Genomic DNA, 14454 nt, shown 5'->3' with positions numbered 1-14454 from the left:
CATGTCAATTTCTGCTAGATTCTAATGGTAAAAGATGCTGGGCGTCCGGTGTTCGTAAGATACAACAAGAAGGGTGTGTTTTTGTCTTTGTTTGGAGCCCCCCGGTATCCCTGGGAACAAACATGACTCCTATCATCAATTCCATTAGCCAACGTTTGAAAGATATTTACACTCAAATATTCTAAGCCGAAATTCACAATGATAATGACAATGACAATGAAGTTTATTGCATATTCATGCCCAACAGAGGGCTAAATGCATATTACAATATCAAGAGAATACTAAGAAAAATATGCTATGCTTTGACTATGATTTACACGCTTCTTCTCTCTTCTTGAAACATTTGTAGACAAATTCACAGAGTTTTTTCATTACATCGTAATTAGCTGTTGACATTACATATGCGATCGTTTCCTCCTTTGTTAAATGTGCATATCTTTGGTCTAACAATATGGCACTAACAAGAGACTTGCGCATATCTTTTTAAAGAGAGCATTCTAGAACAAAGTGTACTTCATTTTCTATATAGTTCTCATTACAAAATATACACAGTCTGTCACTAGGAGGAGTCCGATTATATTTACCAGCTTCAATATGTAGTACGTGATCGCTAATCCTTAGCTTAGTCATGGCGTGGCGATGGTTAAAGTTTGTTATATCAAGGTATTTCTCTCTTTCATATGTATGTTTGAATGTTTTGTAGGTTCTTAGCTTGTTATCTTGGTTCTCTTTTTTGCCACTGGAGTTCAGTTCTGAGTAAAAACTTTGCACATAGATATCTTTTAGTCTTTGTTTTACTTCAGACTGAGCGGATGATGTATTACCGTCCCTGTTAAGTAGAAGGTAAGCAAAGCCTGACTCCTCAAGGATTCTACTAACAGAGGACAGCCAACATGGCAACTTGCGTCGGTGCATGTCTTGTTGAACTAGAAAAGACTCAAACTGAAGACTGTTTGTGGGTACTTCTCTAACTAACCTTTTGTAGTACGAGTAAAGTCTAATATATACTTCAATCCATATATATAGTGGGTACCTGCCGAGTTCTGCCCTCGTTGCCAGGTTGCTCGCATTAATAGAGAGAAATCTTATAGTAACAAATTACGAACTTACCGACTGTTTAAGTCCCTATATAAGGAAGAAGAGTATCTATCTATAAGCAACATACAGCAGAGAGTAGCTGTCACTAAATTCAGGATTAGTTGTCACAAATTACATATTGAAACAGGAAGGCACAACCGCGCGCTTCTAGAACATAGACTTTGCCAATATTGTAAGTTAAATCAAATAGAAGATGAGCGGCACTTCATTATCTCCATGAAAAATGGAGATATAGTTTTGGGTGTGTCTGTTTGTGTGTGTGTTTGTTTGTCTGTCTGTCTGTGTTTCCGCACTACTGTAGTCAGCATAACTGAAGAACCTCTTTATGGATTACGATGATATTTGGTATGTGGGCAGGTGTTGTGAAGCCGAAGTTTAAGGTCGATTTTGGGCCCCCTGGTATGTGACATTGGTACTGCAGCAGAACTTAAATTTTTGTATATTTTGACCTGGACGTGCTGTGGTCTTGATTTTTGGGTGGCAGATAGCTTGTGATGTAATAAAGAAGTTGTGTAGGTTTGGGCTCCCTAGCAGTTTCCTCTGGAACTGCAGGGGTGTTTTTGTAAATATCTTCTAAGGAGAATAACTGAACAAAGGAAAACGGATTTCCATGATATTTAGTATGCAGGTAGCTTAGATAGAGATATAAACAATGAAGTACAAATTATGCTAATTGGGACTTAATTTGCGTAGCTAATAAGGAAAATCTATATTTGCAGTGTTTTCCATTATCAGACTCAAATACATGTTACGTATGTAGTTAATGGAAAGTGGATCATCAACAGATACCAATTATGCAAATAAATTCCTAATTTGCATAATTAATGCGAAACACCATATCTCATCTAATTGGAAAATTATAGGACTGTCAATATGAAACTTAGTATGCAGGTAGCTTAGACAGAGATATACAAAATGTAGTGCAATTTATGCTAATTGTGACTGAATTTGCATAGCTAATGAGGAAAATCTATATTTGCAGTGTTTTTCATTGTCAGACTCAAATACATGTAACATATGTTGTTTATGGAAAGTGGAGCATCAACAGATACCAATTATGCAAATAAATTCCTAATCTGCATAATTAATGCAAAAACACCATAATTCATCTAATTCGAAAATTATAGGACTGTCAATATTGCAACATGTGTAAGTTAGATAAATGTGTTTATGACCAAGCATATATGAATGAATGCCATACTTTGTACTTTGTACAATTGTTGTGCAATAAAGTTATTATATTATGCAAATGTGTAAGTCATTTGCATGAATAGAATTGTTCATGGAGATATGAGGTCGTGGAACTCATGTTTCAGATTGTCAATTTTACGATATAGAAGGAAATGTTCTTTTCAAATGCATTAATGAGAAATTCCCATACTTTGAATATTTAAACGCAACGGATAAATTTATCTTTTTGTTGCGTCTAGATAACCCTTGTATAAGAAACATGATCTGTTCTTACACATGTACAAAGAAGCGAGAAGAAGTTGACTCTACTAGATTAGCTAAGCTTATCACTTTCGTCTACCATGTATGTTTACACAATGTACTGTATATATTTCACTGTATATGTCTCTTACATGTTAGTTAGGTTTATGTTAAACGACCTGTATCTTGAGCCCCTCGGGGCACGAACATACAATAAAGGTCTTCTTCATTATGTATTTAGTTGCCGGGTATTCCGTACATCCCAGCTATGTTTGGTATTTGTGGATTGTTACTTGCACGCGAAGTAGTTTTACCAGTTAAACCAGTCTGAGATTCCCTACGTGGTCAGCGTCATTCTGCTGATAAGATCTCTGCTCTGATTGGTAGCCCCCTCCTTCGCTGTGATTGGTGCTCCCGCAGTTTGACGATTCGTCCAGCTGCGGTTGACCGGTTACCGTCTGAGTCGCTCGTTACAAGCGAAGATTTAATTCCGTACGGCTTGCGTTTCGGCCCGGACCCGCAGCCTGACCAGCGCGCGGCCAGACCAGTTCGTTTCGTCAGTCAGATGCACTTTTACATACCGGTGAGTTCCGTCTTAAAAAAAAATATATTTCTAGGACATATCGTAATAACCAACTGTCGTAGATGTACTAGAGTTGTGTCTGGTTTGAAAAATCTTGTTCTTCTTGACTGCTATCTATTATACACTTAAACTAAAGTTAATTCTACGTGTGCTGTACCATGTGATACGTACTTAGTAAAATAGCAGTCAGTTATTGATTAAGTACATTGTACATTTTAACGCCATGTTATGTTTCCAAATTACCAATATATATGATGTCCTTTTACGCAGGATTTGCTGAGACTAATCGTCCTTCGCCCGGGTGTGTCATCTGTAGTTCCCGACGCCAGAACGTCCCTGTAAGTACAGCCAGTTGATTTTTGTGTGCTTCGGATGAACAAGAAAAGGCAACTGTCGGTATTTTAGCACTGCCCGAAATATCAATATCATTACAGACTTCTTCTTAGCAAACTTTGAATGCTTACCCGCGTTCCACAATGATGCGGCCACATGATCTTGCACCCTCTTATATATATATATATATATATATATATATATAAATGTGTACTGTCAATAAGTTTTTAACATTTGCTTCAACCGTGCATAAATTACAAGGTGTATCACTTTACCATGCTGTCATCGATCTTGGCAATGATATATTCACATCAGGCCAAAGTTATGTAGCACTGTCTAGAGTTCGCACATTGGCCGGTGTAGCTCTTACAAATTTAAACCCAAAGAAATTGTATGCATGTGAATCAGTCAGGAAAGAAATGGCCAGATTATGCAATGACACCACACATACGATTGATACCAATACTAATGAATGAATTATTGTTCCAATGCATCAAGACCACATGCACAACAAAACTGCAACATGCGGCAAAGGCAACAACCAAAGTTAAAAATAACTTGTGCATATTCTGAACGGGGTAAAGGTCTTGTTCCACATTGAAAACTGTAAATATAGACCAAGAACATTATACTATCCTTAATGGTTCATTTGGAAAATGAACAAATAAAACTATGCATATGTTTTCAGACCTTAACATAGCTATTATATGTCAAATAGGTTTCATGCTTAGTTATCGCTGTTAAGTTTATATGGTACCTGCTATACATATGACGATATGTATTACAAAGCAGGAATACGTTATACAAGTTGTTCTCTGCTATTATGTACTCTCGTAACACGCAACCGTGTGACCAATCTATTATCCCCTTTCAAAACATGCAATATCAATAAAAATATATAACCAAAGCATGTGCATAAACGATGGTAATATATTTTGAATAACGTTTGTAACGATCCATCATGTATCATACTTATGTTATGATTGATATATATTGCTCCGTCATCATAAACAAACCATACCAAGACCAACATGTACGAGGCATCTTCAATTGTCATAGAAGGATCTATAGGTAACGCATAGTGCACCAACCTACATATAACACATGTAAATACGGGGAAAACTATGATGCAACACATGCCTTCTATTACATTTCAATAAAGAAATTAACAATCTACCGTGTTGCCTGTCATTCCAAACGCCACATATTGATATACTATATCTATATCCATATCTATATATATCTATATCCATATCTATATCTATCTATATGTACCTCTATCTATCTATCTATCTATCTATCTATCTATCTTTCTCTCTCTCTCTCTCTCTATATATATATATATAGAGAGAGAGAGAGATAGACAGATATATAGACAAAGAGAGAGAGAGAAAAAAAAAGAGAGAGACAAAGAGAGACAATGCAACATAGATCACGTGTTCCTAATGTAGCCCAATCAAAACCATGACCACTATTGCATTACTCGCCAACGTACACACGGGTATCAGTCCATTCAACGATGTAGAGAAAAGAACGCATGCCATATGTTTGTATGTTTGTATGTTTTATTGGTATCTCCATTAGTGTTCAATTATTACAATCTTACACTATTCTTCCTGGAGTCCATTCACATTGATACATTAAAATCAAATCACAAGAAGAAAACATATACAAATGATAGACAGTCATGACCAAAATCAAATGTGATACAAGACATCTACAATTGACAGACAGTAATGAACAAAATCAAATGTGATGCAATAAAAAGAACGTGAGGGGTCAGAGGTCAACTTGAAATACATACATTCAGCTACCACCAGTGTTGTAATGGCTTATTTGTGTACTGAAGTGTAATCAGTCTTTCTTTGAGGAATGTTTTGAACAGTGAAGGTGCGGATGTTTTTATGTGTTGTGGAAAGGTGTTATATGATTTAACACATCTGTACAGAAAGGTTCTGGTAGCTGAGGTGGTTCTGGATTTTGGCAGTTTGAAACCCCCTCCTTGTGCAAGACGGGTATTGTGTTGATGTGTGTTGTCAATTCTCTGTAACCTTTTGTAGATAGCTTCTGGTTTTTTGGCCGCCTGAAGTTTATGAAACATGGCGAGAGTGCTTGTGTATAGTCTTACGTTAACTTTGGGCCAATTCAACCTCCTGTGCATGTCATCTATGTTGGATTCATACTTTGCATTTAGGACAAGTCTAGCTGCCTTGTTTTGTAGAATCTGTAGTTTATTCAAGTGAGATTGAGAACTAGCTGACAAGAGACAAGAACAGTAATCCATGTGACTTAGGACAAGTGATTGTGCGACTGTTTTTAACGCGTCGCTCGTGAGGTAGTCACGAGATCTTGCCAGTGCTGCCAAAGCGCTTGTCATTTTGGATTTAACTTTGTCCAGGTGTAGACCCCACGTTAACTGCTGGTCCATTTCAATCCCTAGCAGTTTCGCCTGCTCTACTGGTTCGATCATTCTCTTGAGCATCGAAAGCTGTAGTGTTGGCTTATGCTTTAGTTTGTGCCGACTTCCTATGACGATGGACTTTGTTTTGTCAACATTTGATACCAGTCTGTTGGCGTGAACCCAGTCACCAGCCATATAATCATACAAAGTCAATGTCAAAAGTTACACCATTGCAGCAAATACTTTGAAAAGACAACAATACAGCATAAAACAGCCGTCGCCATGGCAATACTTTTTTATTGCCTTCCTTGTTGTTATTGTTCTTAGAAATAACATGTTCCCTTGATTTACCTTGATAGGTCCGGCACTCTGCAGGGCATGGGGCGATCCTCACTACTACCCGTTTGACGGAAGCGAACATCACTTCCAAGGACGATGCAAGTACACCTTGGCCAAGGACTGCGGCAACAGCAGTGACTTTAGCGTGACAACTCAGAATAGACAACTCTCTCATAATCCAAGTGTTTCTTTCGTACGTGAAGTATACGTGGAGGCACACGGCTTCGTGGTAGGAGTTCACCAAGGAAGGGTTGTCACTGTGAGTAACGGACTTTTTTTAGCATTACTTTAGATAAAAAGAGTTCACAATGAGTTTGAAATATGATGTTTGCATTGAGGTGGGACAGGCAGGATATCGACTTTCACCATATATGTACCACTTATATTGATTTGATATCATTTTGTACCTGGATTACACGATAGCAATGATAGATATTTTACATATTCAACTAAATGTCGTAACGATGCTACAGACGAAGCACTGAAGATGAAGCTTGAACACACAGCTCTTCATTATTAGAGACATGCATTATTATTTTATTAATAAGGTGGACGGATCCGCGGCATACTCGCTTCCCTTCAGCCTGGAAGGCGGCATGATCGAAGTCAGCCTGAGCGGGCGGTTTGTACGGATTATACTGACAAAGTTTGGCGTGGTAGTCTTGTACGATGGCTCCCACGAAGTCGAGGTAAGCAAAATTGACTGAGGTTATAAAACTGGTATCCAACATGTTAGATTCACAATCAACACCGATGCTGACTAAGAACTACCAGTGTGGTTAAGAAGGCAAATAAGAATAGACTTCATTTGGAGATTTCTTTCCTATAAAGAATGCTTGTACCTTACGAGGACAAAAAGCTTGGCTGGAATGTAAGAATAACTTTTTCAAAACTCCATTGTAGGTGGTGGTTCCGGGTGACTACTGGGGACAGATGTGTGGTCTGTGCGGTAACTACAACGGCGACACGAGCGACGACTACATGACACCAGACGGAACCATTGTCGGAGACTGGACCACTTTCGGGATTAGTTGGCTCACCCACATTGATACGTATGTTCTTTTTATAATTAGGACCATTCTGATTCCACAACGTTTTAATGGCTTTATAGCGATTGTGCCAACAATGTGATAATGTGAGAACTATGAGACGTCTAATCTTTTCCATACGTAGAATTATGACGTCAAGAATAAGTTCATTGTACTGCCTGCTGCTCTGACTCAATTTTCTCCTTCAGTTGCCCTGGAGGTCCCGAACCACCTCCACCTCCCCCTTGTAACGACGCCGTACGAGCAGCTGCTGAGTCGGCCGACAATTGCGGGCTGCTTAAAGATACTTTCGGCCTGTTTGCTGTCTGCCACGGCGCCGTGGATCCCGAAACTTTCTTCAACAACTGTGTCTTCGACATGTGTGCATGGAATGGGGACACCATAGGGCTTTGTCAGAATCTGGAGGCCTACGCCGTCGCCTGCCTGGCAGCGGGTGTGGCGCCATTTTCTTGGCGGACAGCAGAGCGATGTCGTACGTTGTCTTTTGTCAGTGTTGTATTTAAATATTTATGAGACGGTGATGTCTACAAGTAAAGTTCTTCCTGTAAGCAATTTTTTTTATTCACCAACGTTTTGATTGCTTTCAGCCTTCATCCTTGTGGTGTAATATATGATTCTACTACTTGTCGAGCTAGAGCCTCAAAAGTGACTAAATTTGTATTCGTATTATTAGATTTATTCAATCAAAAGGGTTTCCTTTGTCTGTCATATGCATTAATCGTTGCAAATGTTTATGATCTCCCTCTGAAGGTATTTGTACAATTTTTATTGGCAATATCGCATGACATAGCTTTCTTATCTCTTCTTCCATCTCTCTCTGTGCTCTGATGTACCGTCCTCCTCTTTTGTTTACCGACATATTTCAAACTTAAGCCAAATGTATTAGCTTACAGCACTTGCATGGTATCTTGTGATCACATTATGTTTTAATGGGATATTCTGTTTCATTGTTAGAGGGAGCTAGCTGTCTCTTCGGAGTTTGGAATATGATAATACACATACCTTTAGGATTTTGTATAACAGTAGCCTAAGAGAACCTTTCTTCTTGTTTTTGTTCTTAACAGCCGAAGTCTGCCCACCGAACAGCATGTACTCTACATGCGTCAGCTCCTGCCCTGCGACCTGCTCGACCCCCAACTCTGAGGAGCACTGCATCTTCGGCTGTGGAGAAGGCTGTAAATGTAACCCTGGCTTCCTCCTTAGTGGACAAGAGTGCGTTCCAGAAGATCAGTGTGGCTGCACTGACGATAAAGGACGCTACTTTATGGTCAGTACAAGTTAATCTTTTTTTTCTTTTATGAAACAACAAAAACTGCAACTGCGGTTTGTTTTAACACAAAAGACTGAACACACAAACATTTCAACAGGTCCACTATCATAGTCAAGGTCACGAGGATGCAATGTGTACCGCGTGCGATCATGACTCAGAACATTGACTAGCCTTCATTTAACCATATTATATTGCAACCACTTTTAAGTCACTGATCATGTTACACTTCCGTTTGATCATGTGCTATTAGCAATCAACTTATCGATTATTGTTATCAAACCAGAGGCGTGTTGAAACTGTAGTGAGTTCATTCGTCTGTGTTGGAAGAAAACCTTATATCATTTCCGTACGTCAACGTCATACGGCGAGCTGTGTGTCTAAACTACAAACAAAAGGTGATGTTCTCCGGCAGACTGCTTAGTTCCTTTGGAAACGTTCATATTTGTGAGTTGTTCCCATGCCCGTAAGAGTAATGTAGTGGCATAAAATTCTGTCTGCTTATTCTACAAACCACATAAATCACAAAACCGGTGTACCAAAGCTGAGGTTAATGCACACGAACCACTATTTAAAATTCTACGACTACGTATTACAAAATGAACATAGGCTGTACTTGTTAAATGTTTGATGAACATGAATCTTATGAATGAAAGTTTGAGCGGTAGCAGCGATAAAACACATATTGTGTAATGTGTTCCGATGTTCCAAACTCCTGTAGCTCGGAGAGCGCTGGAGAGAAGACGGGCAGAACTGTGTCTGCAGCGCTGGAAATGTAATCACATGTTTCGGTGAGCAGGACATTTTTATGTTTGATTTTATGTCTTGATCATGTCTTGCTGTCGTTATACATTCGTGTGCAATATGTGCTCATTATTCGTCTTCATCTGCTGCAGAGTGCGTAGAATAATGTAACCAACACTGTTTCAGGAGATACACACACTGGCACCACAGTTTGGCTGATTTATTGTTTGTCTTGTCTATATATGAGATATTTTCAATGGCAATTTTCAGAAAATACTGTTACTCTACCTGAACACTTTGTTATACCCCCATTCGCCATTCCACTAAGACGTCACGATTAACAGAATCAAAGACAATCGAACCAAACGGTTATTGATAGGGTTAATCTTTGTTTCTAATGGGCTCCCTTCGCGTTCCTTGGCGATCTATCTATTTGCTTGTCCCACGCTCTCTGCGACCTAGAATTGGCCAGAGCGCGTAGCGAGCGCAGATAGAGAGATCGCCAAATAAGCGAGACCACTGGAAACAAATATTAAAACAGTACTGATAACCGCTTGGTTCGATTGTCTTAAATTCTGTCACCATTATTCTACCAATCAATGTACTCTCCTAAACCTAATTATCAAGAAGACTCTAAACCTAACCACGCAACTTGGAAATAAGATCAAAGAAAATTAAAGAGTTAGCCTACACAGCTCTAGTACGCCCGACCCTTGAGTTGCAAGTGCAGTATGGGATCTTTAAACAACTAAAGAGATAAACACGATTTAAGCCGTACAGCCCAGGGCAACTCGCCGGACGGAGAACCGTTAAAGACAAACTCTAGCGTGACCGATATGCTGCTGGAGGAGCTCCAGTGGCCGACCCTCCAGGAGAGACCGAGATTTATTGCCGTCTACAAATTCCGCGAACTAATCGTCATCACAAAGTCCTGCCCTACCCTAGCAGGCCAACCCAAAGCAACCCGACGGCCACACCCTGCGGCCTATCAGGTACCCTCTTCCCAAGAACAACCAAGGAGTGAAATAACCTGTTTGCACAGGCTGCTCCTTGTACCACCCTGGAGAGCTTCAAACTACACAATGGCATATAGTCTCACGTCCAACCCTCCCAGCAGACCTCTCACTATAGGTAGCAAAATCTTCAGCATGTTTAAGGTGGTTACTTTAGCAACCAAACTAAAGCTTCAATATACTAGTTGTTATGGTTAACAATAGCTCTTCTTCCCTTGATTTCCCATGATAGGCATGGCAGTCTGCAGGGCATGGGGCGACCCTCACTACTATCCGTTCGACGGAAGCGAACACCACTTCCAAGGACGATGCAAGTACACCTTAGCCAAGGACTGCGGCAACAGCAGTGACTTTAGCGTGACAACTCAGAATAGACAACTCCCTCATAATCCAAGTGTTTCTGCCGTACGCGAAGTATTCGTGGAGGCACACGGTTTTGTGGTAGGAGTTCACCAAGGAAGGCTTGTCACAGTGAGTAATGATTTCTTTATCTTTGTTAAGTTTTTAGATAAGAAGAGATTCACATGGAGTCGTGATAATGATGTTTGCACATAAACATTTATTTACAAACATTGATACATCTATTTCAAGTCGCATAGTTTACTTTACAGTAGGATGGCGTCAATGTTAGCCTTTTGTAAGAAATACATGTCATTCGCACTGACAGTCATTCCGGTAGAATACTTACACTAAACTGTACTGTGATGCTGTACGGTACCGCCTTAAAGTATGCCTCTTCTACCACATATCTTGGGTATATAATTACCCCTGATCTTTCGGATGACGCAGCAATCCGAGCTCACGTCAGAGGCTTTTATTCTCGGGCAAACTCACTCCTCCGGCGGTTTCGTTACTGCTCAGCGGCGGTAAAAAGTGAGTTGTTCTCAGCGTATTGCTCCCCGATGTATTGTGCCCAAATCTGGAGTAATTACAGCGTGAGTGCGATCTCCAAGCTACGAGTGGCTTACCACAGCGCAATGAAAATGCTCTTTTCCGTCGGCAGGCATACAAGCACTAGTTGGTTGTTTGTGAATAACCGGACCGACATGTTTGACGCAAGGCGTCGCAAGGTCACCTACTCATTTGTAACACGCCTGCTGTCGTCTGACAATGATATAATTAGAGTGCTTGTACACTCGGACGGCTTTTGCCATAGGCATAGCACATTCTGGCGACATTATGTAAAGTATTTGTAAGTGTAGCTGTGTAAGTCTTTGTTCTGTGTCTGTTTTTATGGGCCATGGGCCTGATACAAATAAATAAATAAATAAATAAACAATATCTCTAAGCCGGTAAGAAATTATTGATTGATTTGATATCATTCTGTATCTATTCACACGATAGAAATGCTAAATACTCTGAATATCAAACTAAATGTCGTAACGATGCTACATGCTTAAATAAAGCTTCAACACATAATTACAAATCACTGTTCATCTTTATTAAGGTGGACGGAGACCCGTACTCGCTTTCCTTCAGTCTGGCTGGCGGTGCGATCGATGTCAGCTTGAGCGGGCGGTTTGTCCTGATTATTCTGACAAACTACAGCGTGGAAGTCTTGTACGATGGTTCTAACGAAGTCAAGGTAAGAGAACCTCGATGAGGCTATAAAACCGGTATACAGCGTGATATATTTACAATCAACACCGATGGCGACTAAGAACAGCCAGTACGCTTACGAAAACAAATAAGAATGCAGTGCATTTCTAGATTCCATTGCTACAAAGCATACACTTTGAGGAAAAATGACGAAAAGCTTGGCTAGAATGTAAGAATAACTTTTTCAAAACTCCATTGTAGGTGGTGGTTCCGGGTGACTACTGGGGACAGATGTGTGGTCTGTGCGGTAACTACAACGGCGACACGAGCGACGACTACATGACACCAGACGGAACCATTGTCGGAGACTGGACCACTTTCGGGAGCAGTTGGCTCACCCACATTGATACGTATGTTCTTTTACTTCCATGATAAATGGTGGTATTGCTTTTGGTCTGTCTCTTTATTTGTTAGCCTGCTTGTGTGTGAGTGCTTGTTTGTGTGTGTTCCCGGATATTTTTGGTCAACAAAACATATAAACGGCTGGATGGATTGTGATGATATTTGGTAATTAGGTCATTTGCATTATTGAAATATTTTTTGGGTGTATGAGGTTTCCGAACTTTTGTTGTAAATAAGTAATGACTAAGTGATTTCACAAGTCATGGGGCTATCGCGATAATTCCAAACACTATGAGGTCTCGTTTTTCTCCTTTAGTTGCCCTGGAGGTCCCGAACCACCTCCACCTCCCCCTTGTAACGACGCCGTACGAGCAGCTGCTGAGTCGGCCGACAATTGCGGGCTGCTTAAAGATACTGACAGCCCGTTTGCTGTCTGCCACGCCGCCGTGGATCCCGAAACTTTCTTCAACAACTGTGTCTTCGACATGTGTGCATGGAATGGGGACACCATAGGGCTTTGTCAGAATCTGGAGGCCTACGTCGACGCCTGCCGGGCAGCGGGTGTGACGCCATTTTCTTGGCGGACAGCAGAGCGATGTCGTACGTATTTTGCAGATGTGTCATAATACACGGTTGCAAATTCATTTATATATGTATATCATGTATGAGATGCTAATTTCTACAAGAAAAGTTATTTTCATTAACAGTCTTTTCACCAACGTTTTAACAGCTTTCATCCTCGTGGTGTAATGCATGCTTCTACTACTTGCCTAGCGTTGCAGTGATAAGGTTGATGTTTAGATTACCAGGTCTCTTTTTATGAATAACTCAGATTTTCCTAATTAAAAAAAAAGTTTTCTTACCCAGTGTCTGCGTTTATTGTTACGTATGTTTATGAACCTGATCCGCCCCAAGTTTATTTACACAAATGTTTTTGACAATAGCATATGTCATGGCTTTCTTACCTCTGTTTTTATCATTCTCTCTTACTTCTGTGCTCTGATGAATCGTACTCTGATATTTACCAACATATTTCAGTATTTTTTCAAACTTAAACTGTACACTTTAAATGTATTAGCTGTCCTACCACGCGTGCATGGTATCTTGTGAACACATTCTGTTTGAACGACATATTCAATGTTGGGGTAATGTTGGACAGTCTCTTCGGTGCGTTTTTCTAATCTAATTAGACTTCTCAATTGCAAGGAATGTAATAAAATAATACCGTTAGGACAGGGATTGTGTAAGGCAGGAGAGACTGGCACAGTTTTTGTCTGTACTTTTCATTCAGCCTTTAAACATAAACGAAGTCTTTTCTTCTTTTCTTCCTAACAGCCGAAGTCTGCCCACCGAACAGCATGTACTCTACATGCGTCAGCTCCTGTCCTGCGACCTGCTCGAATCCCAACACTGAAGAGTACTGTATCTACGGCTGTGGAGAAGGCTGTAAATGTAACCCTGGCTTCCTCCTTAGTGGACAAGAGTGCGTTCCAGAAGATCAGTGTGGCTGCACCGACGATGAAGGACGTTATTATATGGTCTGTACAAGTTAATCGAACTTTTTTCTTTCTTTTATGAAACAAAAAAGACTGCAACTGTGTGGACTTTGATTTACTAGTACTTTGTTTTAACAGAACTTATTGGACACACCAAAATTTCAACAGGTCCTCTGTGCATTCGTATTGGTATTGGTGATCCAACGGTAACGATGAGATTCCATTAAAATCATTTGATTTATTCCTGACACGGGGCTGATACCAGCATCTAACTACTTAAAGACCACTGATCATGTTACACTTTCGTCAGGTCACGTGCTATCTAACTTTAAAATCACACACACGTCTAATGTGTGTGAGTTGTTTCATTATACCTTGAACGGTAAAGTTGGAATACATTTGTGGGAGTAACAGCAGGCCAAAGGTGGTGTATTTTGAGTGAGAGAGAGGGGCTCCACAAGGCGAAAACCCGCCATTATTAAAGACGGCCGTTGTTATAGCAACTGGTAACCACCGACTCACATAGTTTTTAAAACATAGTTTTTGTGAGGAAATAGACACACAGTATACATATGATTTATTTTTGTGTCAAATAAGATGGTCTCAAGCCATCATACCTAAAAAAACTACATTTGCAGTATTAAAGAGAGGTTAGTATGAAGAGTTTTCAGGACAAACACAAAGTGTTGTTTTATTGATTATTCAATATTATGCAAATATATGCTGGAGAATTAAATAATTGCGTGATGGATCTTAAAC

At 40.0% G+C, this 14454-nt stretch overlaps 1 protein-coding gene across 1 annotated transcript in view; it reads left to right on the top strand.

The window, feature by feature from the left end:
* Positions 1 to 6210: 6210 nt before the first annotated feature.
* LOC136429282 (neurogenic locus notch homolog protein 1-like) overlaps positions 6211 to 14454 on the top strand; it is a 33294-nt gene continuing 25050 nt past the window's right edge. The window contains exons 1-11 of the mRNA XM_066419143.1: positions 6211 to 6444; positions 6734 to 6874; positions 7089 to 7237; positions 7423 to 7706; positions 8299 to 8501; positions 9223 to 9292; positions 10491 to 10729; positions 11706 to 11843; positions 12059 to 12207; positions 12516 to 12799; positions 13535 to 13737. Coding sequence (XP_066275240.1) covers positions 6782 to 6874; positions 7089 to 7237; positions 7423 to 7706; positions 8299 to 8501; positions 9223 to 9292; positions 10491 to 10729; positions 11706 to 11843; positions 12059 to 12207; positions 12516 to 12799; positions 13535 to 13737 — 1812 coding nt within the window. The 5' untranslated portion in view covers positions 6211 to 6444; positions 6734 to 6781. The remainder of the gene's footprint in view (positions 6445 to 6733; positions 6875 to 7088; positions 7238 to 7422; positions 7707 to 8298; positions 8502 to 9222; positions 9293 to 10490; positions 10730 to 11705; positions 11844 to 12058; positions 12208 to 12515; positions 12800 to 13534; positions 13738 to 14454) is intronic.

The sequence above is a fragment of the Branchiostoma lanceolatum genome, chromosome 3 (assembly GCF_035083965.1).
Source record: "Branchiostoma lanceolatum isolate klBraLanc5 chromosome 3, klBraLanc5.hap2, whole genome shotgun sequence".
In the NCBI taxonomy this organism is placed as follows: domain Eukaryota; kingdom Metazoa; phylum Chordata; class Leptocardii; order Amphioxiformes; family Branchiostomatidae; genus Branchiostoma; species Branchiostoma lanceolatum.
This window is presented reverse-complemented; position numbering and strand designations above follow the sequence as displayed.